Consider the following 27,990-nt stretch of genomic DNA (forward strand, 5'->3'; position numbering starts at 1 on the left):
CGCGGGGGAGAGAGTGAGGTCCTGAGGAGGGGGCGGGCCGGGGACGCGGGGAGAGAGTGAGGTCCTGAGGAGGGGGCGGGCCGGGGACGCGGGGGAGAGAGTGAGGTCCTGAGGAGGGGGGCGGGCCGGGGACGCGGGGGAGAGAGTGAGGTCCTGGGGGGGGCGGACCGGGGACGCGGGGGAGGGAGTGAGGTCCTGGGGGGGGGGGGCGGGCCGGGGACGCGGGGGAGAGAGTGAGGTCCTGAGGAGGGGGGCGGGGCCGGGGACCGCGGGGGAGAGAGTGAGGTCCTGAGGAGGGGGGCGGACCGGGGACGCGGAGGAGAGAGTGAGGTCCTGAGGAGGGGGGCGGGCCGGGGACGCGGGGGAGAGAGTGAGGTCCTGAGGAGGGGGCGGGCCGGGGACGCGGGGGAGAGAGTGAGGTTCCTGAGGAGGGGGGCGGGCCGGGGACGCGGGGGAGAGAGGTGAGGTCCTGAGGAGGGGGCGGGGCCGGGACGCGGGGGGAGAGAGTGAGGTCCTGAGGAGGGGGGCGGGCCGGGGACGCGGGGTGAGAGTGAGGTCCTGGGGAGGGGGCGGGCCGGGGACGCGGGGGAGAGAGTGAGGTCCTGAGGAGGGGGCGGGCCGGGGACGCGGGGGAGAGAGTGAGGTCCTGAGGAGGGGGCGGGCCGGGGACGCGGGGGAGAGAGTGAGGTCCTGAGGAGGGGGAGGGCCGGGGACGCGGGGGAGAGAGTGAGGTCCTGAGGAGGGGGCGGGCCGGGGACGCGGGGGAGAGAGTGAGGTCCTGAGGAGGGGGCGGGCCGGGGACGCGGGGGAGAGAGTGAGGTCCTGAGGAGGGGGCGGGCCGGGGACGCGGGGAGAGAGTGAGGTCCTGGGGAGGGGGCGGGCCGGGGACGCGGGGGAGAGAGTGAGGTCCTGAGGAGGGGGGCGGGCCGGGGACGCGGGGGAGAGAGTGAGGGTCCTGAGGAGGGGGCGGGCCGGGGACGCGGGGGAGAGAGTGAGGTCCTGAGGAGGGGGCGGGCCGGGGACGCGGGGGAGAGAGTGAGGTCCTGGGGGGGGGGGACCGGGGACGCGGGGGAGAGAGTGAGGTCCTGGGGGGGGGGGGGGGGCCGGGGACGCGGGGGAGAGAGTGAGGTCCTGAGGAGGGGGGCGGGCCGGGGACGCGGGGGAGAGAGTGAGGTCCTGAGGAGGGGGCGGACCGGGGACGCGGAGGAGAGAGTGAGGTCCTGAGGAGGGGGCGGGCCGGGGACGCGGGGGAGAGAGTGAGGTCCTGAGGAGGGGGCGGGCCGGGGGAACGCGGGGGAGAGAGTGAGGTCCTGAGGAGGGGGCGGGCCGGGGACGCGGGGGAGAGAGTGAGGTCCTGAGGAGGGGGCGGGCCGGGGACGCGGGGTAGAGAGTGAGGTCCTGAGGAGGGGGCGGGCCGGGGACGCGGGGGGAGAGAGTGAGGTCCTGGGGGGGGGGCGGGCCGGGGACGCGGGGGAGAGAGTGAGGTCCTGAGGAGGGGCGGGCCGGGGACGCGGGGGAGAGAGTGAGGTCCTGAGGAGGGGGGCGGGCCGGGGACGCGGGGGAGAGAGTGAGGTCCTGAGGAGGGGGCGGGGCCGGGGACGCGGGGGAGAGAGTGAGGTCTTGAGGAGGGGGCGGGCCGGGGACGCGGGGGAGAGAGTGAGGTCCCTGAGGAGGGGGCGGGCCGGGGACGCGGGGGAGAGAGTGAGGTCCTTGAGGAGGGAGGGGGCCGGGGACACGGGGGAGAGAGTGAGGTCCTGAGGAGGAGGGGGCCGGGGACACGGGGGAGGGAGTGAGGTCCTGAGGAGGAGGGGGCCGGGGACACGGGGGGAGAGTGAAGGTCCTGAGGAGGAGGGGGCCGGGGACACGGGGGAGAGAGTGAGGTCCTGAGGAGGAGGGGGCCGGGGACACGGGGGAGAGAGTGAGGTCTTGAGGAGGAGGGGGCCGGGGACACGGGGGAGAGAGTGAGGTCCTGAGGAGGAGGGGGCCGGGGACGCGGGGGAGAGAGTGAGGTCCTGAGGAGGGGGGGGCCGGGGACGCGGGGGAGAGAGTGAGGTCTTGAGGAGGGGGCGGGCCGGGGACGCGGGGGAGAGAGTGAGGTCCTGAGGAGGAGGGGGCCGGGGACACGGGGGAGAGAGTGAGGTCCTGAGGAGGAGGGGGCCGGGGGACACGGGGGAGAGAGTGAGGTCCTGAGGAGGAGGGGGCCGGGGACACGGGGGAGAGAGGGAGGTCTTGAGGAGGAGGGGGCCGGGGACACGGGGGAGAGAGTGAGGTCCTGAGGAGGGGGGGGCCGGGACGCGGGGGAGAGAGTGAGGTCCTGAGGAGGAGGGGGCGGGGGACGCGGGGGAGAGAGTGAGGTCTTGAGGAGGGGGGCGGGCCGGGGACGCGGGGAGAGAGTGAGGTCCTGAGGAGGAGGGGGCCGGGGACGCGGGGGAGAGAGTGAGGTCCTGAGGAGGGGGCGGGCCGGGGACAGCGGGGGAGAGAGTGAGGTCCTGAGGAGGGGGGCGGGCCGGGGACGCGGGGGAGAGAGTGAGGTCCTGGGGAGGGGGCGGGCCGGGGACGCGGGGGAGAGAGTGAGGTCCTGAGGAGGGGGCGGGCCGGGGACGCGGGGGAGAGAGTGAGGTCCTGAGGAGGGGGGGGGCCGGGGACGCGGGGGAGAGAGTGAGGTCCTGAGGAGGGGGCGGGCCGGGGACGCGGGGGAGAGAGTGAGGTCCTGGGGGGGGGGCGGGCCGGGACGCGGGGGAGAGAGTGAGGTCCTGGGGGGGGGGGGCGGGCCGGGGACGCGGGGGAGAGAGTGAGGTCCTGGGGGGGGGGGCGGGCCGGGGACGCGGGGGAGAGAGGGAGGTCCTGGGGGGGGGGGCGGGCCGGGGACGCGGGGGAGAGAGTGAGGTCCTGGGGAGGAGGGGGCCGGGGACGCGGGGGAGAGTGTGAGGTCCGGGGGAGGGGGCGGACTGGGGACGCGGGGGAGAGAGTGAGGTCCTGAGGAGGAGGGGGCCGGGGACGCGGGGGAGAGTGTGAGGTCCGGGGGAGGGGGCGGGCTGGGGACGCGGCGGAGAGTGTGAGGTCCGGGGGAGGGGGCGGACTGGGGACGCGGGGGAGAGAGTGAGGTCCGGGGGAGGGGGCGGGCTGGGGACGCAGCGGAGTGAGAGAAAGAGAGAGAGGATCTGAGGAGGGAGGAAGGTAGTTATGCAGCTTTGAGGAAGGTTAGTGAGATATACAGCAACAGTATGTACCTTTGTTCCATTTCTCGCTGCATTCAGGATATTGTGATACAGCAGGATGATGAGATTCGTCTGAAGATCGTAGGAACCAGGGTCGATAAGAATGACATTGTGAGTACCTACATTTTTTTTTTCACAAACTAATTTCACGTCTCTCTCTCAAATTATATGTGCTCTCTGCTAACAAGTGAAGAGGCCCAGTAGGGAATGTTACAGAAAAACTGGCTCCGGGGGAACTCGCCGCTCCTGCGTCCCCAGTCTCTCGCAACCGAAGGCGTTCCACTTTGGCGGGCAGTCCGAAGCACAGAAGGAACGCGTGGGACTGTCCTAGTGCATGTGGGGAAAGAGGCAACAGAATTTGCAAAAGAAAAAAACGTTAAAGAACTGGACCAGCAAACGAGAAAAAAACCAATGGCTAAAGCCCAAATACAGTGGGAATGTGAGGAGGACTGAGTGATATCTTGTGGTTGGACGCAGGAACCACGTTTTCTCCAGGCTTTGCTTATGCAGTTTCATTTCCATGTAGAGCAAACAGTACCTGTAGTGTACGTCCAACACAGTGTCCCGTTCATACCCCAGATCAGTCCAGGCAAGTGGGCTTTGCATCCCTAGCAACCGATGGAGGCAGAGAAGAACAATCTTTCAGGTACTGCTACTTTCACACGGTTCTTCCAACACTGATTTTTAACCAGACTCGGCTACTGTAATTCCCTTTTTTTTTTTTTTTAGGTCTTCCCGATTTCGCACTCCGCCCGCTACAGTTAGTCCAAAATACTGCTGCCCTTCTCACTTCTAACACAGCTCGCAGAGATCGTATCGCCCCCCCATTCTTCAAACAGTACTCTGGCTCCCAATAAAATAACGTATCCCCTTCAAAGTGTTGTCAATCCCCCACAATCTGATTTACAACCCTTCTTCTATATGCCTCTGTTCCGCCCTAAGATTATAGACCATATATACCTCAGGAGTTATATGCGGTGCTGCATGAACTCTGGTGTCCCCTATCACTGCAAGGAATCTCACCAATGTTAACAGTTGAGGTTCCAGGAAAGGCAGGTACCGTGTTTGCTTTGAATTGGTGAAATAATTCCTGTGACATGGTGCTCGTAATTTTCTTATATTTCAGTCAAGCATTCTGACCAAAGTTTAGTCTGACAAACAAGGCGGCATGGAGAAGCAAGCTATGCTACACAACTCTCTGGCTCCTGAAGCCGGCGCACAGCGCCGAAACACTGGCCGTGTCGGGCGGGCTCCACTCTGCAAGGAGACATCTACTAGTGAGATTATCTAAGATAGACTTTGGACAGCTTGAAGATAAATCGCAAATATTGCAGAAATTGGTCAAAGAAATACGGAGTTGTTTATTAGGAGAGCTGCCTTGGATTACTAAACTTCAATAAGAATACTTGATTGAAATATTAGAAAATTACAAGCACCATTTCACAGGAATTTTTTCACCAGTTCAAAGCAAAAATGGTACCTGTATATCTCTGACTCCAGCAGATGATAGAGGTACAAACCTGCAATCTGTTTGTTTAAAAAAATAAAAGACAGATTTTGAAAGAGAGCTGTGCTCCCTGAGGTGTTAGGTACTTTTGTGAACCATCCTTCAGGTAGAACTGGGCGAGCAGGGGGTTGGTAATCCCTATCTGACTTCAGCCCGCTGTTTTCGGAGGCCCTGATAGCCAGAGGACTGACTCCCTCGTTTTCTCCGAGGTTTCCTCCTTCACGCCGTCGTCCACCTTTCAGGGAAGTACTTTCTGTTTCTTGCCTAATGCGGTATTTTGTCGCGCATTTGTCGGGCCCATGCAGACCACGTGTGCAGCCTGTGATTGTGCGCCCGAGCAGACTTGTTTACCGTAGCACCGCTGCTTTTCTCCTTGTGGTCAATGGCACTGAAGCAGCACATGGTAATCTGCAAGGCTTGAAGGTGATGGTAATGGTGGTGGTGGTGGCAGCTCTGAGGTGAGAGGGGTTTCTGGTGCACCCGTATCTGGACGACTGGCTCATCTGGGCAAAGACGGAGGAGGAGTGCAGTCAGTCAATTCGGCGAGTTATGGACAAGTTGTGATCATAGGGATGGGTGATAAACTTGGCAAAGATTCATTTGCTTCCAACCCAGTCTTTAGAATTCGATACTCAGAGAGGCAGGTGTTCCTGACCACAGACAGAGTAACGAAGTTGCAGATGCAAGTTGTGTGGCCCTTGCTCACATGTGGCCCTTGCAGAAGGCGCTCTTGTCTAAGTGGAATCCATTGTCGGAAGAGTATCATCTGCCATTGCCACTACAGGCGGAATCCAGGTCCTGTCTGTCATGGTGGCTCTCGCGCCACAACTTGGAAAAGGGAGTGAATCTAGAGACTCCAGACTGGGTGGTTGCCTTAGGGGCAAGTTGTGGGGGAGTTCCTTGGCCTCTCACCCTGATGTCGTTCGATTTCTGGAGGGAGTTAAGCATTTGTGTCCTCCGGTGCGTAAGGTATGTCCGGACTGGAATCTTAACTTGGTTCTGCGAGTGCTCTGTGGGCCTCCGTTTGCGTCCTTACAAGGAGCATTGGTAAAGGACCCGATCTTGAAGGCGGTGTTTCTGGTGGCCATTTGTTCGGCCAGACGGATTTCTGAGCTTCATACTCTCTCCTTCAGTGACCCTTTTTTGCATATTTCGAATGACTGGGTAACACCGTATACGGTCCTCTCCTTTTTACCAAAGGTGGTTTCCTCATTTCATGTAAATCAGACTGTAGAACTTCCAGCCTTTCCGGAATGGTCATGGGAGTCTCCTCAGGCGAAGGAGTTTCATCTGTTGGATGTGTGTCAGATTCTGTTACGATATCTTAAGGTCACTAACAATTTTTGCCAATCGGCTCATCTCTTTGTGTTGTTTGGTGGAGCAAGAAAGGAGGCAAAGCATCTAAAGCCATGCTTTTGCCTTGGCTGAAGGAAACCATTTGTTCGGCTTATATTTTTAGGGGTTGAGAGACTCCAGTAGGTCTGTGCATGCATTCTGCTAGGGCGCAAGCAGCCTCCTGGGTGGAGTGTCAGTTGGCGTGGCCCCAGGAGATATGCAAAGCCACAACATGGTCTTCACTCCATACTTTCATCAGGCAATACTGATTGGAAGTTCGGGCACAGGAAGATGCGGCGTTTGGCGAGTGTGTGTTGCATGCAAGTCTTTCGGGTTCCCATCCAGTATAGGGGTGCGTGGGTACATCCCACTTGTCTGGACTGATCTGGGTATCAATAGGGGAAAAAATATTGGTTCTTACCTGCTAATTTTCGTTCCTGTAATACCACAGGTCAGTCCAGAGACCCGTCTCCTTGCTGCTGAAAATCTGAAGTTTCAATATTTGGAGTCTAATGTCAGAAGGTTTTTCAGACTGTAAATAGGTTGAGACACTGAGGCTAAGCGGTTATCAGTTCCTTTCTTGGAAGTGGGGGCTCCAGTTAGGAGGGGCTTCAATCCTGAGGGGAAAATTTCTTAGTTTGTTTTGTTCTATACATTGACTTGGGTACAGGTCAATACTGAGAGACTACAGGTGGCCTGAAAGATTTTGTTCTCTGTCTCCATCTGCTGGAAGGGAGGCGTAACCCAGCAGTCTGGACTGATCTGTGGTATTATAAGAACGAAAATTAGCAGGTAAGGACCAATTTTCCTTTTGCCCCTGAGACAATGCTGGGGTTCCAGAGCAGCAACCAGGGAGTGTTGTTGTGCCGGCAGGGGAATTGCTGGGACTCACGGCTCTTAGCTGTACTCGTGACATCGGGATGATCACGACACGAGCGATTGCGCCATGGTGCCTGCCGCTCAGCACGGGAAAATGTGCTGGGCCTGTGGAGAGAGACGATCGCGCCTCAATGCAGCCTCGCTGTGCTCCAGTTGCAGCTCAGGAGGAGAGGGGAACCTCTGCGGAGGCTACAAACAGCAAGTGGGTCACCTGGTTGGCAGGTCCTGTTTCAGTGAACCCTGAAAGGGCTGAGGAAATGGCGGCCAACTTGTCTCCACGTGGCAAGAAGCATGAAGTTCCAAAGGAGCCCAGACTCTCCTCCCCCACTTTCTCCATTGGGGTCTTTCCTCGGTGAAAGACCGGGAAGGAACAGGGAGGCCAGATGAGGACGTGATGGATGAGAAATCCAGTGCTTCAGAGGGGTTTTCCTCAGATTTTGTTTCTCTTGCAGTTCCAAATCAGGAGGAATCTCTCTCGCTTCTAGAGGGGGGAGACCCCCAGGTCCCCATTGGTATCATCCAATGGTATCAGGATCCCCATCCCCCTGACCGTTATCAGGGTGCTTCGGGTTCTGTGTGGTCCTCCCTTTGAGCCGATCATACAGGTGTCTTTCAGAGATTTCACCTTAAAGACCATCTTCTTTGGTAGCGATTTGATTGGCCCAGGTAGTTTTCGGAACTTCCAGCTTTGTCATGTAGGTCTCCTTTTTTGCGGATTACGAATGATAGGGTTTCATTGCGGACGGTTCCTTCCTTTTTTACCGAAGGTCATCTCTTTTCATCTGAATCAGACAGTGGACCTACCGGCCTTCCCTAACTTAGCGTCAGATATGACACATCTGAAGGAGCTACACTTATTGGATGTCTGCTGGTCGCGGTTACTTTATCTTACATCCACTAGAAGTTTTCGGTGGTCAGATCATCTGTTTGTGGAGTAAAGAAGGGAAATAAGGCTTCCAAAGCCACGATTGCTCGCAGATTGAAGGAAACAATTTTCTCGACCTATCTCTGTAAGGGTTGAACAGTTCCAGAGGGGTTTTAGGCGCATTCTGCTAGGGCGCAGGCAGCCTCCTGGGTGGAGTTTCAGCTGGTATCACCGCAGGAAATCTATTGGATGGCAACACGGTCTTCCTTGTACACTCTTGTAACTCAGTCACATTCTTCAGACTCTCATTCCTCTGGCACTCCTTACCCCAGTATAGGGCTCCATCTCTCTTACATAACTGGGGGCCTTAGCAACTTGAGCAGGTCCTGGCTGAGAGAGGCCTAGAGCGTCCTGAATGTGCTATTGCTTCTCCTTCAGATCCTGTTGACCTTCTATTGCACCAGAAATCTTCCTTACAGCGTTTTCTAACTTCTCTGAGCCTTCGTTATCTGCACCGCCTCTCTCTGGTCCTTCTGCAGTGCTGGTGTCTGGGCACTCTAAAGGGCCTCCCTCTGGGCTCCTTATAGTGTCTTTCTGTGTTCTCACCGCATCCAGCTCCAATACAACGCCTTCGCCTGGCCTCTAGTTCCTCTGCAGCGTGTCTCTCTGGCTTCTCTGCAGTGCCTCCCATAGGCCAATCCTTGCTGCATTCAGCAGGCCATTCTGTATTGCCCACTTTCTGGGCAGTCTGTTTGCTTTTTCCAGGCCAGGCTATGAAGCTCACTATGAGCTTTCTGGTATTCCAAATTCCATCACAGCAAGTTCCTTTGCCTGGTTTTCACATAACTCAGGGTCTGCTTTGCCTTCGGCCACTTTGATGCTTTCAGCTTTCTCTGGTCTCTCTGAATAGTCAAGCTATAGTCGGGTGACTCGGTCAGCTGCAGTGCAGCCTTTGCTTCCATCTTTATCTCTGTCAGATAGACCGTTACCTCTGCCCAGTGTGCTTCCCAGGCCATCTGGTTCCTTATGTCCCATGGCATACTTCTCCATGGGCTCTTGCCAGTCAGGATCTGATCTAATGTCAGCTGCTTCCAGCTTTCTTCAAAACAGTGTCCATTTGAAAGGTTGAGAAGACAACTGTGGTACTCTCTCTGCTTCCAACTATACTGAGTCCATTCCTGGCTTTACTTTAGTTAGACTAGCAGTTATACGTGCCTTGTCTGCTTCTGGATTTCCCCAGGTGTTTGTCCAGAGACTCTGGTATTTCAGCACACTTTCCTGCAGCTGCTTCTGCCCTTCTAGGAAGCTTTGGAACCAACACTTTTAATATTTACTTGAGTCATGCTGTCCCGTAGCTGAATTCTGGTGCTTAATGTAGAGCCAAAGCTTGTTGCTGGAGGCCACACCCTGTGGACACACACACATACACTCTATTAACGTCAGTCTCTGTAGGGACAACGCTCTCTTTCTGGATAGCTTCTCTGTACCACTGTCTTTCTCTCCCTTTTTTTCTTCTGTAAAAAGGTAAAAAAAAAAAGGAAAAAACTTCCTGCTTTTCCAGCGCTAACTTCACTGAGGATGAGCCCTATCGCCAGTCAGAGCTTGCCTCCTTTGCCTGCTGAAAACCTAAGACTAACTTCCCTCCAGGCCCCACAGACCACTCAGTTTTAAAGGCAGTTTCACTTTTTTGTTTTTCTTGAATGCTCTTCTTTGAGCGAGCAAGCTTTAAAGTTTCGGCGCTGTGCCCTAGCAGCACTTTTCTTCTGTTCCAACCCCCTTTTCCTTAGGCAGGATTACACAAACGTTTTTTTTTTTTTCTTTTCTGCTTTTACTTCTGTGCGCTCCCGTGCACACTGCTTTGCCTCCAAATTCTTGGCAGGCCATGCACACAACAAACTTTCTTTCATAGTCTTCCCTGGAGACTTGATTTTTCTTTGCGCCTCACACCACATGTGAGGATGACTGAGCGATATCTTGGGGACTGGAGCAGGAACCACGCTGACTCCAGCCTTTTCTCATGCAATTTCAACTTTTATTTACATAAAGAGCAAACAGTACTAACAGTAATTGCCTACCTTTGCAGTATACTTCCAGCATAACTTTTCAAAGAGAGTCAGGAGCTCCTACTTCTGGAAACATGGAGGAGGCGTGATCCTGGCTGGGCTCTGCCTCTTAACCTACCCTGCAGGGTCCTGCCCACAGAGCTCTCTCCCTCTATAGGATTTAAGGTGGACCAGGCATCTATCCTGGTCCCACGCAGGTTAAAGAGGGGGTAGTAAGGCCACTTCTTCACAGGGAAATTACTTAATCAACCACAAGTAGATCAAAATCTGACACCTGAATGGTTAAAGAGAGGTGAACTTAAAACCTAATGAGAGATTTATAACTGCAGCACAGAACAGTGGACTATGGACAAGATCCCCCCGGACTTAAGACAAGAACCATGCACTCCAACTTTTAGGAAAAGACTAAAAACTTGGCTTTTTAAAAAAGCATTCCCAGAACTGGATTAAATTCTCCACACATCAGATTAAATTCTCCACACATCAGCACAAACACAAAAGTTAGTGAACTGTAACAAAAACCCACTAACTTCACACGCAGTGACAACAACATATTATTATACTGCACAACAATTCATATTTGGTCAATCTTTCCTACCCATCTATATTTTATAATTTTATACATATTTATTAATTGATACAGTTGGCTAAAATGTTAATATTCTTTCTTTAATTTCCTCCCCTTTCAGTTCCTAGTTATTTTTCCCTGTTTTTTGTAACTTACTCACATCCTAAATATTGTTATAATGTTTTTATTTGTTAAGTTTTTTACTATATTTGATGTCGAATTGGGAAATGTTTTCTACTATGTTACTCTCTGCAGTTATTCACATTGTTAATTGTAAACCGGGTTGATGTGATTCATATCATGAAACTCGGTATAACAAAAATAATAAATAAATAAATGGTTCACAGTGTGCATATTAAAAAAAAAAAAAAACCCCATCAGAACAGACACATGCAGATCCTGTGGCACAGAACTGGAAAGGTTACACATCTCATGGCCAGATGCAAGGTGCCGATGTCGGAAGGTCTTTACACAGAGACACAATAACGTGGCACGCATCCACTGTAATAAACTCACTGTACCAGAAAAGCACTGGGATCACAACCCTGACAGAGTTACAGAAAACAAAGACGTCGTGATCACATGAGACATTCCCATTCCAACCGACTTTAAAAAGCTTAGATACAAGAAAGCCGGATAGTGTGATAAAGGAGAAAAACAAAAGACCAGCATTGCGACTAGAAGTATCAGTAACAAGTGACTATTCTGTACTACGTATGGGAAAACAAATCAAGTACAAAAGATGCAATCAGAGACCAAGAAAATGGGTCTGAAAGATACAGAAGTGGTCACAATTGTACTGGTAACCACTGGCCTGATTATAAAGAACTGCAGGCACACCTTGATATGTTGCCTGGGCATATTATGAACTCCAGAAGGAAGCTTTCTTTGGCATGTTTGCAGGTACTAAGACGAGCACTAGCAGTACCCTTAAGAGATTGACATGAGTGAGGGTCAGTCCTGCCATGGCTTGCACAAAACCACCCCACTTGGAGACATTACCCTCGCGCGGATTCCCGAGGAAGACCGGCCCGGGGATTCGCCGCCCAGGCCGCATCCCGTGGTCTGCCGAGCGCGGCTCCGTCACGGCCGCGCACGGCAGAACCACGTGACTGGAGCGACCGGCCCGCCGGGGGATGCCCCGATAGGCCAATCCGCCCCTGCTGGCGAGGCGGTATAGGGAATGGTACCATGGGGGGAGCTCTTAGCTTCTGCGTCTCTAGGAGGTGCTGGCTGTGGCCCAGCAGAGCATCTCCCGGCCAGGGGTGCTGTAGGGAATATTCACGTTAAGATAATTTGTGCTTTGCAAAGATGTTTCAGTTGTTACTGTTAGCTCACTGCCACTTTTTTGTTTTCTAGTTTGCCATTGGTTCCTTGATGGACGATTACCTCGGTAAGTTCTGCTACTCTGAAAGTTTGTGCGGTGTTTAATTAGATTGATCAGAGATCCCTTGCATAAGAAAAGGTGAAGTGGGAATCCTTGCTACACTGGCTCTCTTCACAAGTCTGGACAGCAGGGGATCGCACTCTGCGGAGCGAGACTGCTGCTGAAGCCTCTAGAAGGCAGAACGTGACCCCCATCTGCAGCTCCCCAGTACGAATTCCCAGAGCTCTTAAAAAAAAAAAAAGGAAATGAGCGTAACAGGCAAGGGAAATAGCAGAAGAGAGAACATGAGAAACACTCGGCAAAGTTCCCCCTTAGAGCGTGACCCGTGTCCCTTTCTGCCCCTCTTTCTGTGGAATGGGCTTCTTTCTGCCCACTCAATCCCAGTTCCTTCCCCCCCTCCCTCTCCCTCCCTCCCATCTACCTTTGATCCACCCTTTTGTCTCCCAACCTTCTTGGACTTCAAGCTCATCTCCGCTGGCTGGCAGTCATAGCTCTTAGGCTCGGCCAGCTATGATAGACTTGGATTTCAGCCAAACGTTTCATATTGTCCCATATAGAAAGCTCATAAACAAACTCCGCAGCCTAGGGGGTGGGACTGGGTTAGAAACGGGTTGAATGGAGCGGTAAGTGGAATTCACTCCGTGCTCGGTGAAGTTCAGCATCTTTGTGAACGATAGCCCAGGGGGAGGGGTCAGAAGGAAACATTTGCTTTTTTTTTTGGGGGGGGGGGGGATAAGACTGTTTGCAACAGAGTCTGAAAACCCCTGAAGTAACAGGTGAATGAGAAATGATCTAAGAAACCATTGAGGAGTGACTGAATGCATGACAGACAGAATTCAGTGCAAGGCCATACATTTGGGATGCAGACATTCAAGGGAGCGGTGCACAGTGGGGACAGAGATACTGATGTGCGTCAGCCAATAGAGGGAGATCGGGGTGATCCTGCCTAATGACCCTTACGGTAGTAAAACCGTGATAAGGTGGGTGGCCAGAGCTAGAACGAGGGGAGGACGAGGCATCGCCAGGACCTGCCGGTCTCCTATGACTCCGCAGTTTGTGGGGAAAGGGCCCCAAGATCTTGCCCGTTCCCATGGAATGTGCCGGGCCCTGCGGGAAGCCAGGGAAGCCAGATCCGACCTGGTGAAGGGAGGCGCGGTCCCACGACGATGCTGACGCAAACTCCTTTCCGGTCTCCTCTCCCAGTGCGGTGCCGGCGACGTCGCCTGTTTATTCTCTGCCACCCCAGGCCGATCTCGTCTGTTCTTGCTCCTCCCCCCCTCACGGCTGATCCTGGTCGAGAGCGGCCAGCGAGTCGGGCCGTGTCCTCCTCCTCCTCTGCCGGTGGGGGTTGGGCTGCTGCAAGCCAAAGAAATCGCTCCCCCCACATTGGCGTCGCTGGCCTCACTGCAGGAAAGAGGAGCAGCAGCAGCAGCACGATGGACCCTGTCCTCCTCTGCCGGTGGATTCTTTATTTGGGGACTTGTTAATCCAATAAAGAGACTCCTGACTCAGGCCCAGTTTCGCCCCCCCCTCACACGGGGGCTGCCTCAGGGACTGTATGAGAAATACCTTATAGGCGTGCGCTGATCATCTCGTGCCAGTGAATTTCCAAAAAAGGCTGTGAATCGGAGTTGGAATAGCAACAGCGGAACCGGTCTCCTGCAAGACGTGACTGAAACGTTGAGGAGGAGGCCAGCGGGCTGTTAGATATACCGCTCTGATCCATACGCCCACCGCCTTGAGTGCCGGTAGCCTCGGCGCGCATCACGGCGCATTGAAAATAACCGCCTTCATCAGATTTTCAGTCGCGTCTTGCAGGAGACCGGTTCCGCTGTTGCTATTCCAACTCCGATTCACAGCCTTTTTTGGAAATTCACTGGCACGAGATGATCAGCGCACGCCTATAAGGTATTTCTCATACAGTCCCTGAGGCAGCCCCCGTGTGAGGGGGGGGCGAAACTGGGCCTGAGTCAGGAGTCTCTTTATTGGATTAACAAGTCCCCAAATAAAGAATCTTAACGGACATTCCTTGGCATCTATTGCTTTGTGTTGCCCCAACGGCTTTTTTCAGATCGCCTCCCTCCTTGTTTTATCAACCCTCTTCTGCCGGTGGGACTGTCCTGCAGTTGAACCCCCACCGGCAGAGCGTGAGGACCCTCGCTGCTCCCTGCAGCGTGACGAGCGACATCAGCGTGAGGGGAAGGATTTCTGGTAAGCCTGGCTGATGGTGGGGGGGGAGGGGGGATGAGGAGAAGAGGAGATCGGGAGGAGTGGTTTGTGAAACAGGGAAAGAGTTAGGGGGCAGGAGAAGGTAAAGGTCGGGGTGGAGAAGTTGTGTGTAAAGGGAGAGCGGGGATATGGGAAAGAGATGACGGTGGGGGGGGGGAGAGGCTGGAGGTGACGGGAGTTGTGAGAGATTGGAGGGGGCTGGGAGGAAACGTGTGACTAGAGGAGAGATGGGGATGAGAGTTTGTGTGCAAGAGATACTGTGGAAGGTTGTGTGTGTGTATGGCTGAGTAGGTGGGGGGTGGAAGGAGGAGAGAGAGAGAATGGGGGTGGGATGTGGGTAGGGCATGCTGGGAAGCCCGGGGGGTGCCGAGAGCCCTGGGTGTCACCAGCACCCAGAAGAGCTGGCGGGGAGCCCGTTTTCACCCAGGGTGCCATTTGTCCTAGAGCCGGCCCTCTATGGATGGAGCCAGGGCAGGGACGTTTCCTCTCATCGCTTCTCCCCCCTACCCCATCCCCCAAGACCCTCATGCAGGACCTCCCTCCATTCTCTATCTTTCATCTCCCCCCATCCCTGAGCTTTCCTCCCCCTCCTTCACCCTCATACCCAGTCCTCCCCTGTCTTCCTCCCCCATCCCCAGAATTCCCTTCTCACCTCCTCCCATCCTTGATCCTCCTCATTCCTGATTTCTCTTCCCTCCCCTTCTCTCATTTCCTTTCCTTCTCCTCCCTGATTCCCCCATCCTCTCCTCCTCCTCCTCCTGTGCCTCTCTCCTCCTCCATCCCTAAGGACCCTCGTTTTTCAGTTTTTATTTTATTTTTGCTGGGAATTTCAGTGTTCGGACAAAAATATGGGAGGAAAAATGTTCCCACTGATGTTTGTCCTGTTCATTATAGCAGTCATTGTTCCACTGATTTGTTTTAGTTATAACGCTGACATTGTCAGGAAAATAAAATAACTGAAAACCCAGGTCCTTCTTTATCCCTGAACCCTCTACTCCCCCTGCCTAAGTTTCCTAATCGGAACACAAGAATTTCTGTACTGGGCCCATCAAGCCCGGTATCCTGTTTCCAACAAGAACCTGGCAGGATCCCTTCTTCATTTCCCTCCTCTGAAATCCTCTTTTCCTCTCCTTGAGATATCAACCCCTGTCTCTCCAGTCCCAGATCCCTTCCTCCCCAGCCCCAATCACTAAGATGCTTTTTCCTCTAATAAATAAATTAACCGGACCCAGAAATGTCATCAAATGCCTGTATTTTTTATGAAGTATAAAAAAAAAAAGTTTATTAAATTTTAAAGATATGCAAAATTATGCAAATTTGTCACACAGTTTCCCCAGAATTGTGAAAAATCTGCCACTGGATATGATAACTCTTGCTGCAGAATCTAGAAAAATCTGCCTCAGTAAACCCAAGGGCTCTAGGCATAACAGTAGGAAAAACGGCGGTGATGTATGTGAAGAGGTCCCTGGTGAGACTTCACTTAGAATATTCTGTCCAAATCTGGAGGCCTTAATTATGAAAGGATCTGGACAGATTAGAAGCAGTCCAGAGAAAGGCATTTGATAAACATAAGAAATTGCCATACTGCTTCAGACCAAGGGTCCATCAAGCCCAGCATCCTGTTTCCAACAGAGGCCAAACCAGGCCACAAGAACCTGGCAATTACCCAAACACTAAGAAGATCCCATGCTACTGATGCAATTAATAAAAGAGGCTATTCCCTAAGTAAACTTGATTAATAGCTGTTAATGGACTTCTCCTCTAAGAACTTATCCAAACCTTTTTTGAACCCAGCTATACTAACTGCACTAACCACATCCCCTGGCAACAAATTCCAGAGTTTAATTGTGCATTGAGTGACAAATAATTTTCTCCAATTAGTTTTAAATGTGCCCCATGCTAACTTCATGGAGTGCCCCCTTAGTCTTTCCGTTATCCGAAAGAGTAAATAACCGATTCACATCTACCCGTTCTAGACCTCTCATGATTTTAAACACCTCTATCATATCCCCCCTCAGCCGTCTCTTCTCCAAGCTGAAAAGTCCTAACCTCTTTAGTCTTTCCTCATAGGGGAGCTGTTCCATTCCCCTTATCATTTTGGTTGCCCTTCTCTGTACCTTCTCCATCGCAATTATATCTTTTTTGAGATGCGGTGACCAGAATTTTACACAGTATTCCAGGTGTGGTCTCACCATGGAGCGATACAGAGGCATTATGACATTTTCCGTTTTATTCACCATTCCCTTCCTAATAATTCCTAACATTGTTTGCTTTTTTGACTGCTGCAGCACACTGTGCTGATGATTTCAATGTGTTATCCACTATGACACCTAGATCTCTTTCTTGGGTTGTAGCACCTAATATGGAACCTAACATCGTGTAACTACAGCATGGGTTATTTTTCCCTATATGCAACACCTTGCACTTATCCACATTAAATTTCATCTGCCATTTGGATGCCCAATTTTCCAGTCTCGCAAGGTCTTCCTGCAATTTATCACAATCTGCTTGTGATTTAACTACTCCCTTCTGAGAGACTTCTCAGAAAACTAAAACATCATGGGACAAGGGACGATGTCCTTTTATTAATTAATAACTGGTTAAAAGATAGGAAAGAAAGGGAGGGATTAAGTGGTCAGTTTTCTCAATGCAGAAAGATAATTTTATTTATTTATAAACGTTTCCCTGTACGTACCAGGATCAGTCCAGGACACCTGGGTTGTGACTCCGCACCAGTAGATGGAGACAGACTAAAACTTGTGGGCGGAGCATATATGCCCCTGTGCCAGTCACAGCCCCTCAGTCTTACTCTGTCTCCAGTAGGTGGTGCAGGTCTGGTCACAGCCCTGTCGGGCCTGATTCTGGTTTTGTTGTCAGGTTCGCTTTTGGCTTTTATTTTCTATTAGGCCTATTTGGGTTTTTTTCTGTAAATTGGGTTTTTTGTTTAATTTGGTTAATTTTAGTCCCGGTTGCCCTGCCTCCCTGGGGAGTTGAGAGGTCCTGAGGGGACTACCCTCCCCAGGTGGAGGCCGCTGCTAGGGTTGAGGACCCGGCTGGACTAGTAGCAGCGTCAGGGGTGACACCGGGGAGCCCGGTTCACTCACCCCTGCAGGACAGAGGGCTTTTTCAGTACCAGGGACAGCGTTTTCTGTAAAAAAAAAAAAAAAAAAAAAAGTGTTTGACTTTTGTTTCTGTCGGCTCTCCGTTGCCTGGCGTTGCGCTCTGTCCCGTCCCGCTCGGGGGGGGGGGGGGGGGCGTCGTCGGCAGGGGGGAGGTCGCTGATTTCGCCGCGGTGATTTTTTTCTTTTTCTTCAGCGCCCCTCAGTGTTTTTCGGCGCGTCCTTTGTTTTCCCGCGATTTTCTCGATGCCGCGCGGCTCGCAGTGCAGGGCCTGCGGCTCGGCGCGCGCGCGTCTCTCCCGGGACGGCCTTTGCTCGGCCTGCGTCCCGGGAGACGAGGGATCATCGGGGGCACCTCGGGGGACCCGTTCCCGGGTGGCACGATCGCCGTCGCAGGGGGGAGGGGCCCCTGACAGGCCTCCTGGTTCTTTCCCGGTTTCCGCGGGAGTGGCGGCCATTTTGTCCACCGGCCGGGTAGTCTCACGCGAAACGGTGGAGGCCTCGGTTTTGCCCCCTGAGCTCTCCCCGCAGTGGGGTGCGGCGGGGGAGGCCCCCTCGGAGGGGCCCCGGTCCCAGGGGACTTCGGAAATCGATTCTTCGGATTCGGGCGAGCTCTCAGAGGATTTAGCGCTTTGCTGCGCAAGGTGCTCCGATATAGGCGAAGCAAGCGCAGTTGGGGGGACGCCTCGCGCGCTCGGGTCCACCGGTCCCCGCCGAAGAAAAAGCCGGCCAGGAGGACGGCGAAGGTCGCCCAGGCCGCGGGCCGGAGCAAGCGGCTTCCGCGAGGGGTGCCGCAGGGCTCGGAGTCCGAAGAATCCGCCGAGGCGGACACGGAGGCCTCTGAGGAACCCCTGCCGGGAGCCGGGAAGGCAGCGTCAGATGGCTCCGCGCAGCTCGCTACGGGGAAAAGAGCACAGGCCGTCGATGGGGATGACCCCAAGGTGGTGCGTTTGTTCCTTAGGGAGGAGCTGTCGCCGCTTATCCCGGCCATTCTCCAGGAGCTGCGGATTGATGCCCCTCCGGTGGTGGTCCGCCAGGAGGCAAATATGGATCCTGTCCTGCTCGGGCTCACAGGGCCGGCGGTTGCTTTTCCTTTTCATTTTTTCGTCCACGGATATCCTCTTCAAGGAATGGGATACTCCGGAGTTGGATTTGAAGGTCAGCAAGGCCATGGACAAGCCTTACCCTTTGCCGGAGGACGCGCTGGAGCTCCTCCGGCTCCCAAAAGTGGATTCGGCGGTGTCCGCTGTCACGAAGAGGTCTAACATCCCGGTCACGGGAGCGACAGCCCTCCGGGATATTCAAGACCGGAAGTTGGAGGTTCAACTCAAAAAGATTTTCGAGGTCTCTGTCCTAGGAGTGCGGGCCGCCATGTGCACGAATTTTGCTATGCGGGCTAGTCTGCGCTGGGCTCAAGTCCTTCAGGCGAATGCAGGTCTCTCTGCAGAGGAAGCTTCTCAAGCAGACAGGTTGGAGGCAGCCATTGCCTATGGGGCCGATGCGCTCCATGATCTGTAGCGCACCTCAGCTCACTCCATGGTGGCAGCGGTGTCGGCGCGTCGTCTTCTTTGGCTGCGCAACTGGGCAGCGGATGGCTCTTCCAAGGCTCACCTCGGGGCATTGCCATTTAAAGGGAAATTGCTATTTGGCAAGGAGTTAGATGATTTGTTGGTTTCCCTGGGTGAGAATCGAGCGTTTAAGCTGCCGGAGGATAGGGCCCGTCCGCGATCTTCCTTCTCAGGCAGAGCCCGGTTCCGGGGGCCCAGGAAGTCCAGACCGCAAAGATCCTCTGGATCCTCATATAGGTCGTCCTCCTCGCGGAACACTCAGTGGCAGCAGTCCTTTCGGGGCAAGCGTTTTGGCCGGCAAGGAGGGGCTCCGTTGGGTGCGGGGGCCAAGCCTTCACAATGAAGTCCGGCCGGCCCATCCCTCCTCGTGGCCTCGGCACGTTGTCCCAAACGTGGGGGCGCGTCTCTCCTTCTTTCTCGAGGAATGGGCCAGCATGACGTCGGATCAGTGGGTCCTCGATGTGATAAGACACGGCTACGAGTTAGACCAAGAAAGACGGCTCTTTCCGCCCCATTCTGGATCTGAAGGGAGTCATCAGATGCCTTCGGGTTCCTCATTTCAAGATGGAAACCATTCGTTCCGTGATCGCGTCAGTGCGCCCCGGCGAATTCCTGGCGTCCCTAGACCTCACAGAAGCATACCTTCATGTAGGCATCCATCTAGCTTTTCAGCGGTTCCTGCGGTTTTGCATTCTGCGCAGGCACTTCCAGTTCCGGGCGCTCCCGTTCGGCCTGGCGACAGCGCCTCGGACATTCACGAAAGTGATGGTGGTCGTGGCGGCGCAGTTGCGGCGGGAAGGCCTGCTGGTTCACCCTTACCTCGACGATTGGCTAATCCGAGCGAAGTCTCAGAGTCTGTGTCGGCAGGCGGTGACCAGGGGGTTACAGCTCTTGCAGTCCCTGGGCTGGGTGGTCAACTACAACAGAGTCATCTCGAACCTTCTCAGTCCTTGGAGTATCTTGGAGCCCTTTTCGACACGAAGCGAGGCAAGGTGATTCTCTCTCAGGAACGGATATGCAATCTGCAGTCTCAGGTGCTACGTCTTCTGTCGCTACACCGGCCACGAGTCTGCGATTACCTGACGGTTCTGGGGTCTATGGCATCCACTCTGGCGTTAGCCCCTTGGGCGTTCGCTCATCTACGACCGCTGCAGTCCTCATTGCTTTCCCGCTGGAAACCGGTTTCCAAGGATTTTTATCTACCTCTTCCTCTCGAGGGTCAGGCGCGAGCCAGCCTGAGCTGGTGGCGGGATTCCAAGCATCTCTCCTGTGGAGTGTCCATTCTGGTGCCCGACTGGACGGTGGTGACCACGGATGCCAGTCTTTCCGGCTGGGGGGCAGTGTGCCAAGGGAAGTCGGTTCAGGGTCTGTGGTCAGAGTCGCAGACCCGGTGGTCTATCAACCGGCTGGAGACCAGAACGGTCCGTCTGGCGCTGCATGCTTTTCTACCCCTAGTACGCGGACAGGCGGTCCGGGTATTGTCGGACAACGCTACCACCGTGGCTTACATCAATCGCCAGGGCGGGGCAAGAAGTCCTCTAGTGGCGGAGGAGGCGTGGCTCTTGATGCTCTGGGCAGAGCGGCATCTCAGCCATCTCGCTGCGTCCCACATTGCAGGAGTCGACAACGTCCAGGCGGATTTTCTCAGCCGTCACCGTCTGGATCCCGGAGAGTGGGAGCTGGCGGAAGAGGCGTTTCTCTTCATCTGCAAGACTTGGGGAACGCCCCACATGGATCTGATGGCCACGTGGCACAGCGCAAAGGCTCCGAGATTTTACAGGCGACGTCGCGAAAGGGGCGCAGAGGGAGTCGACGCGTTGATGCTTCCCTGGCCGGCGGATGTGCTTCTGTATGTGTTCCCACCGTGGCCCATGATCGGCAAGATTCTGCGGCGCATAGACTTGCACCCGTCCAACGTGATCATGGTGGCGCCGGAGTGGCCGCGCCGTCCCTGGTTTGCGGACTTAGTCCAGTTGTCGGTGGCCGCCCCCCTTCGCCTTCAGGGGTTCGCGGGGCTTTCTTCGGCAGGGCCCCGTCTGTTTGGAGGATGCGGATCACTTCTGTCTCGCGGCATGGCTTTGAGAGGTACCGGTTTGAAAAGAAAAGGCTACTCGGATGCGGTCGTTACTACGTTGCTGAGATCCCGAAAACAGTCTACTTCCCTGGCTTATGTTCGGGTCTGGGTAGTGTTTGAGGAATGGTGCGTGGAGCGGGGTCTGAATCCCACTTCCGCTTCTATTTCTGATATTTTGGCGTTTCTCCAGGCGGGGCTCGCCAAAGGTTTAGTGTGCAATTCCCTTCGGGTCCAAGTGGCGGCGCTTGGGTGCTTGCGAGGTGAGGTCCGGGGAGTCTCTCTGGCTCTCCACCCAGATATCTCCCGCTTTCTTAGGGGGGCTAAGCACCTCCGTCCTCCGTTGCGGCCCCTTGCCCGTCTTGGAACCTCAACTGGGTACTCTCAGCCTTATGCTCAGCGCCGTTTGAGCCCCTGAAACGTTATACGCTCAAGGATCTCACGTTGAAGACCGTATTCCTGGTGGCGATTGCATCAGCCAGTCATGTTTCAGAATTACAGGCGTTGTTCTGTAGGGAGCCCTTCTTGCGCATCTCCGATTCGGGGGTTTCCTTGCGGACGGTTCCCTCCTTCCTTCCTAAGGTCGTGTCGTCGTTCCATTTGAATCAGTCGATTGAACTTCCCGCTTTCATGTTTGGGGAGTCTTCGGACCCGAAAACGAAAGACTTGGGAAAACTAGATGTGCGGAGGTCCCTTCTTCGCTATCTAGAGGTTACTAATCCGTATCGGGTGACGGATCATCTGTTTGTGTTGACTTCGGGTCCAAAGAAAGGTGCTGCGGTGTCCCGCACGACAATTGCCCGTTGGCTCAAGGAAGCCATTGGTTCTGCGTATCTTCTGCGTGGAAAATCGCCGCCAGTGGGTCTTCGGGCTCATTCGACGCGGTCTCACGCTGCGTCTTGGGCGGAATCTTCTCAGGTGTCGCCTCAAGAGATTTGCAGGGCGGCTACCTGGAAGTCGTTGCATACCTTCTTTAAACATTACCGGTTGGATGTTCAGGCTACTGAAGCTGGGGGTTTTGGAGAGAGGGTACTCCGAGCGGGACTCTCTGCTTCCCACCCTTGGTAAGTTGGCTCTGGTACATCCCAGGTGTCCTGGACTGATCCTGGTACGTACAGGGAAAGGAAAATTAGTTTCTTACCTGATAATTTTCGTTCCTGTAGTACCAAGGATCAGTCCAGGATCCCGCCCACAGTGCTGCGCTATAGTAATGGAGAGTCCGCTCTTTATTGTTTCTTTCACTACGCTGACCCTTCTTGAGTTGCTCTCCCGGTTTGGGAGTCTACGCTGACCCTTCTTGAGTTGCTCTCCCGGTTTGGGAGTCTGGTTTCGGTAGGGGTATTGGATTTCTTTCGTTTCCCTACCAAGTTTGTATGGTTAGTTATGGTTGCCTTTTTGGCTTTTGTCTACTTTGACATTACGTATGACTGAGGGGCTGTGACTGGCACAGGGGCATATATGCTCCGCCCACAAGTTTTAGTCTGTCTCCATCTACTGGTGCGGAGTCACAACCCAGGTGTCCTGGACTGATCCTTGGTACTACAGGAACGAAAATTATCAGGTAAGAAACTAATTTTCCTTTATATACCGTTGTTTGGAACGTGCCGTCACAACGGGTTTACAAGCAGTAAAAATAGAAAATGGAAAGAAGCTGTAAAATAATAAAAAAAAAAAAAAAAAAAGCTAATACAATTCAATAAAAATAATGAATTAAACATTGGGTTCAAAAACTTAAATAATGAAATGATTAGATAAGTAGGTAAGAACAAATATCTGCCATAGGGATCTGTCTGTACTGGGACTAGTGCTTAACTTATTCATTAATGATCTTGAAAAGGGAGCAGTGAGTGAAGTAATCAAATTTGTAGGTGACACCAAAATATTAAAAGAATACCCAAGCAGACTATGGAACTGCAGCAGGATCTTGCGGGAGCCGGGCATCCAAATGGCAGATGAAACGTAATGTGGAAAGTGCAAGGCGATGCACCTAGTGTAAAATAATCCTAACTGTAGGTACAAAATGCTGGATTCTACATTAGGAGTCATCACCCAGGAAAAAGATTTAGGCGTCATGGACAATATGTTGAAATCCTCAGCTCATTGTGCAGCGGTGGTTCAAAAGGCAAATAGAATGATCCGAAAGGAAAGAGAGAATAAAATGGAAAATAATATACTGTCTCTGCATAGATCTACGGTGCCACCACACCTTGAGTATTTATTTATTTTTATTTATTTAATTTTATATACCGGCAACCGTTTGCACATCGTGCCGGTTTACAGATAACTTACAACAATGGATATATAGGCAAAGCCTTTACAAGGAACAGTGTTTAACATACGCTCAGAAAACAGAGCAAAAACTAGCAAACTTGTGGAAAGAGGGGTAGGGGTGGTCGAGACAGGGGAGGGGGGGAGGGTGGGTGGGTGAAAACAGGTACAAAAAGGAGTAATATGTACAGGTACAAGAGGAGTAGTATGTACAGGGGTCGAGTGATTATTGACGTATACATAGGTTATATTATTGACATCTATATACATTGGCAAATTGACATAGGTTATATTGTTGACATATACATAGGTTATATACAAAACTGTATAAGCATGTAGTAAATAAGAAATTGAGGTGAGAAGATGGGAACGGTAGAGCTATGTGTCATATTATGTGCTAGAGGTTAGGTGTGGGGTTTGTAAGTCCTTAGAGGGTATGGGAGTAGGTCCAGTGGAGGGGGTGTTAGTACGGGAAGGTGGTAGGGTTAAGGTGTTAGTAGGTAAAGAAGACGATTGGGGGTAAGCTTGGAGGAAGAGCCAGGTTTTGAGTTTCTTTTTGAAGGTGGGTGTGGAGGTTTCAATGCGTAGGTCAAGAGGCATGGAATTCCAGAAGGAAGGGCCTGCGAGGGAGAGGGCCCTCCCTGTTCGTGGTGGAGATGAGTCTGGAGGATTTTGTGGAGGGAGGGATAAGGGTTCCACGGAGGGAGGAGCGGGTGGGTCTTGTGGAGGTACGAAGGGTGAAGGGTGGGTTTAGCCAGTTGTAGTGTTCATTAATTATACTTTTGTGGATGAGGGTGAGGGTTTTGTATAGAATTCGTGAGTGGATAGGAAGCCAGTGGAGGTTAAAGAGGGTGGGAGTGATATGGTCTTTCTTTTTGGCATTGGTGAGGATGCGTGCAGTAGCGTTTTGAAGGAGTTGTAGAGGTTTGATGTACGTAGCAGGGGAGTCCCAGTAGGAGTGCGTTACAGTAATCAATTTTTGAGAAGATTATAGATTGGAGTACTGTACGGAAGTCCGAGAAGTAGAGGAGGGGTTTGAGTTTTTTGAGGGTTTGTAATTTAAAGTAGCAGCTGCTAAGGATGGATTTGATAAATGGTTTGAAGGTGAGTTGGTTGTCAAGTATGACACCTAGATTTCTTGTATCAGAGAGAAAGTTAGAGGGTTGGAGGGTGGAGGGAGAGGGTGTGGAGGCATGTCTGGAGGAGATGAGGAGTAGTTCAGTTTTGTGCGGGTTGAGGGCTAGGTGCATGTCAGTGAGGAGTTGGTTTATGGAAGCGAGAATAGTGTTCCATTTTTGGAGAGCAGTGAGAGCAGAATTAGTAAAAGGAATGAGGATCTGCACATCATCTGCGTAGATGAAGTGTGTAATCCCAAGGTTGGAGAGGAGGTTTGTAAGGGGGAGCATGTAGATGTTAAACAAGGTGGAAGAGAGGGAGGAACCTTGAGGGACGCCACAGTTGAGATTAATAGGGGGGGAGGTGAAGTTGTCAGTGAGGACTGTGTAGGTACGGTTTTGGAGGAAGGATTTTACCCAGGAGAGAGCAGTACCTGATATTCCTATACCGATGAGTGTGTTGATGAGGATGTTGTGATCTACAGTGTCAAAGGCAGCGGATATATCAAGCATAGCAAGGAGATAGGAGTTGCCAGCGTCCATTCCTTTGATGATGGTGTCGGTAAGGGAGAGGAGTAGGGATTCAGTGCTGAGGAGCTTGCGGAAGCCATATTGTGAGGGTGGGAGTATATTGGATTGTTCGAGGTAGTCGGAGAGACGGGAGTTTACTAGTTTTTCAATGATTTTGGAGAGGAAGGGGAGGTTGGAGATGGGACGGAGGTTGGAAAGGTTGGAGGGATCAAGGGAGGGTTTTTTTAAGATGGGTTTGACCACGGCTTGTTTCAGGGAGATAGGTACTAGGCCGTGTTCTAGGGAGCAGTTAACGATTTTGGAGAGTGAGGTGGCTATGGTTTTGGGGATAGAGAGGAGTAGTTTAGTGGGGATGGTTTCTGAGGGGTGGGAGGAGGGTCTCATCTTTTTTAAAATATTTTCTATTTCTAGAGATGAGGAGGGTTCAAAAGAGGAGAGGATGGTGGGTGTATGAGGGGTGGGGGGGGTAATGTAGCTGGTGAGGGGGGAGTTTTTGGTGTTCAGTTCCAGTCAATCTCATTTCAAGAAAGATATAGTGGAACCAGGAAAGATGCAGAGGAGGGCAACTAGAATGGAGCTGGGTTCAAAACAGGTTTGGATAAGTTCTTGGAGGAGAAGTCCATTAACAGCTATTAATCAAGTTTACTTAGGGAATAGCCATTGCTGTTAATTGCATCAGTAGCATGGGATCTTCTTAGTGTTTGGGTAATTGCCAGGTTCTTGTGGCCTGGTTTGGCCTCTGTTGGAAACGGGATGCCAGGCTTGAGGGGACCCTTGGTCTGACCCAGCAGGGCAATTTCTTATATTCTAGGATTGTTCAATAATGGGAATTTCCCACTGTGAAATGTAGTTTTTCGGAGCAATGTGTTGAATAATGTAATACTTCTGCTCTATTATGTCTACTCCATGGGAGAGGCAGGCCTCCTTCCCCTCTTTACATTTAATGTAAAGATTACTTTTCTTTTTCTCTCCTGCAGGTCTTGTCAGCTGAGATGTTCCCTGGTTTCGAGTGGAGGATTCTCACTCCTGCAGGGATTTTCTGAATGAAAAGTGTTCCGGGGAACATGCAGCCATGAAGCTGTGATCTGTCTTGTTCATAGTTTTTGTCTCTCTTCTCTCTGGATGTAAAGCTCCTTTCTGCCAATTAAACATTATTTATATTGAAAACGGAAGCTGGGTTTCTTCGATCCTGGGCTTCTGAAAACTGGCAGCAGGAAGAGAGGTGTGGCGTGGAGGGAAATCTGTCCCAAAGACTGGATCGTGGTTTTGCCCAGGTTGTGAATAGGATATGTGGCATGGCGAGGCTTATTTTGGTAATGGGGAGGGAAGAGGTGGTCATACCACCAGTTCTCACAGAGAAAAGGCAGATGTGAATCTGTCTTTTTGGGGGTGCAGATAGGAAGGGACAAATGGTTAGCTGTGTCTTTTTTTTTTTTTTTTTCTTTTATATAAAAAAAAAAGGCAGGGTGCATCCTTAGAATCTTTTCTTTGTTTTTTTTTGGTTTTTTTTTAAACAGTAGATGTAATATTTATGAAATACCATTGTGCTGTCCATAATATGTCTGAACCAGAGAGCTTTCATTGTCTGTGTGAGGGGCATGCACCGGGTCACACATGAATGGACGGGGGGGTAGTGAGCCAGCTAGCAGCAGAGGGAATGACTTTTGCAAGTAAATGGGAATGTCGGTCATCCTGTGAGGCCCCTTCCCTCAACTATCATTTGGAGAAGGTGTTCTTAGAATAATTGGTCTGCCCTTTATGAAGAACTTGTCATTTATAGCAAATATTTACAGAAAGAATGGCAAACAAAAAACCCTTTTACATATGAATATGCAATTTTTATTACTGCTATAAAAAGTAGTGGCCTAGTTGTTAATAAGTAGACAGAGCACTAGGTGTTGAACGTTGGACCCCAAAAACAGAATTTGGGGAAGCTCTGCGGAACTGTAACAACCCCATGACTAGGTGGTTTCAGACAATAAACACTCCTAGTAATGCCAGTAATAATATTTTATTCCAATATACTTGCATGCATGGAGATGGCATGACCATATGCTAATTTGTCTTTTTCTGGCAGTGCAAAACCTTATATCATTATAGGTTCATTGGTAAACAGCATCATTAATTAGAGCTTTCATTTCTAGGTGGTCTTACCTACAAAATGATGTATTTCCATATAAGGTAAAACTGGGCCTTTCCAATGACAGCTGTATCTGATTTGCAGCAGTTTCTGTAGCTTATGAATAATAATTTCTGCTTAAGTGTTTTATAGCTGACAGCAAATTTTATGAGACCTGTGTAGTAGTTCAGATAGGGTAGGACAGATAGGCATGGGTGTAGCTTGCTTATTGCAGCGGTTACTTCCCCTACTACCCCTAACTAATCAAGCTGGATATTTCACTTGGTTGCAGCTCCGTCACTGCTCTCTGCATTGGTGGTGGGGGTGGAAGGGAAATAGAACCAAAGAGCTAGGAGAAACAGATAAGTATGAGAAAGGATGTGGGGCTTGCTGGGCAGACTGGATGGGCCGTTTGGTCTTCTTCTGCCGTCATTTCTATGTTTCTATATGTTCGCTTGGCCTTGGAAAAAGCACAGACAGGCCAAAGGCCAGCTTTCTAAGATTCTACACAACTGTCAAACTAAGAAAACCATATTCCCTGTACGTACCTGGATCAGTCCAGACAGTGGGTTATGTCCCCAATCCAGCAGATGGAGTCAGCACAAGCTTTGAGGGGGCGTATCCATATATCCTACTACCCCCTCTGCAGGAGTTCAGTATCTTCTGACTCCACTAGAACCTTCTTGTGCATACCATGACACCACACCTTTGTCACTTACTCAACCTTGCAAATACCTTACAAAAATCAATATTCATCAGTCTTCCTGAAATGAAAATTCCTTAAACTCACCTTCCTCTGTACCTGACAGGGAGGTCACCATCATAACAGTTGCACTGGTTACAGTCTTTTGGATCATAAAATAGAAAGACATTAGACACTGAGATGAATGCACATTAAAATCACCAAATAATTATTAAAACGATGACGTAGGCAATCTTTTTACTCAAACCCCCAAATCATGAGCTGTTTCTATAAAATCCCAAGCCCAATCAGTACCCTTAATGCTAACCTTATGGGCCTAGTCTGTTGCAATGGAATATTTTATTTGGCTTTCATTATCAATGTACGCACAACATGAAATATTTATCATTTGGCAAATTCCTTCTTTCTCGGCCAGTAGTATGTCCATAACCATCCTCTTATTCAT

General features: G+C 52.1%; 1 protein-coding gene across 1 annotated transcript in view; it reads left to right on the forward strand.

Annotated features, from left to right (window-relative positions):
* Window positions 1–25,890, forward strand: part of POLR2G (RNA polymerase II subunit G) — a 40,865-nt gene extending 14,975 nt beyond the window's left edge. Inside the window, exons 6-8 of the mRNA XM_029614888.1 lie at window positions 3,258–3,329; window positions 11,795–11,828; window positions 25,701–25,890. Coding sequence (XP_029470748.1) covers window positions 3,258–3,329; window positions 11,795–11,828; window positions 25,701–25,714 — 120 coding nt within the window. The 3' untranslated portion in view covers window positions 25,715–25,890. The remainder of the gene's footprint in view (window positions 1–3,257; window positions 3,330–11,794; window positions 11,829–25,700) is intronic.
* Window positions 25,891–27,990: the final 2,100 nt, after the last annotated feature.

Source organism: Rhinatrema bivittatum, chromosome 8 (genome assembly GCF_901001135.1).
Source record: "Rhinatrema bivittatum chromosome 8, aRhiBiv1.1, whole genome shotgun sequence".
Classification (NCBI taxonomy): domain Eukaryota; kingdom Metazoa; phylum Chordata; class Amphibia; order Gymnophiona; family Rhinatrematidae; genus Rhinatrema; species Rhinatrema bivittatum.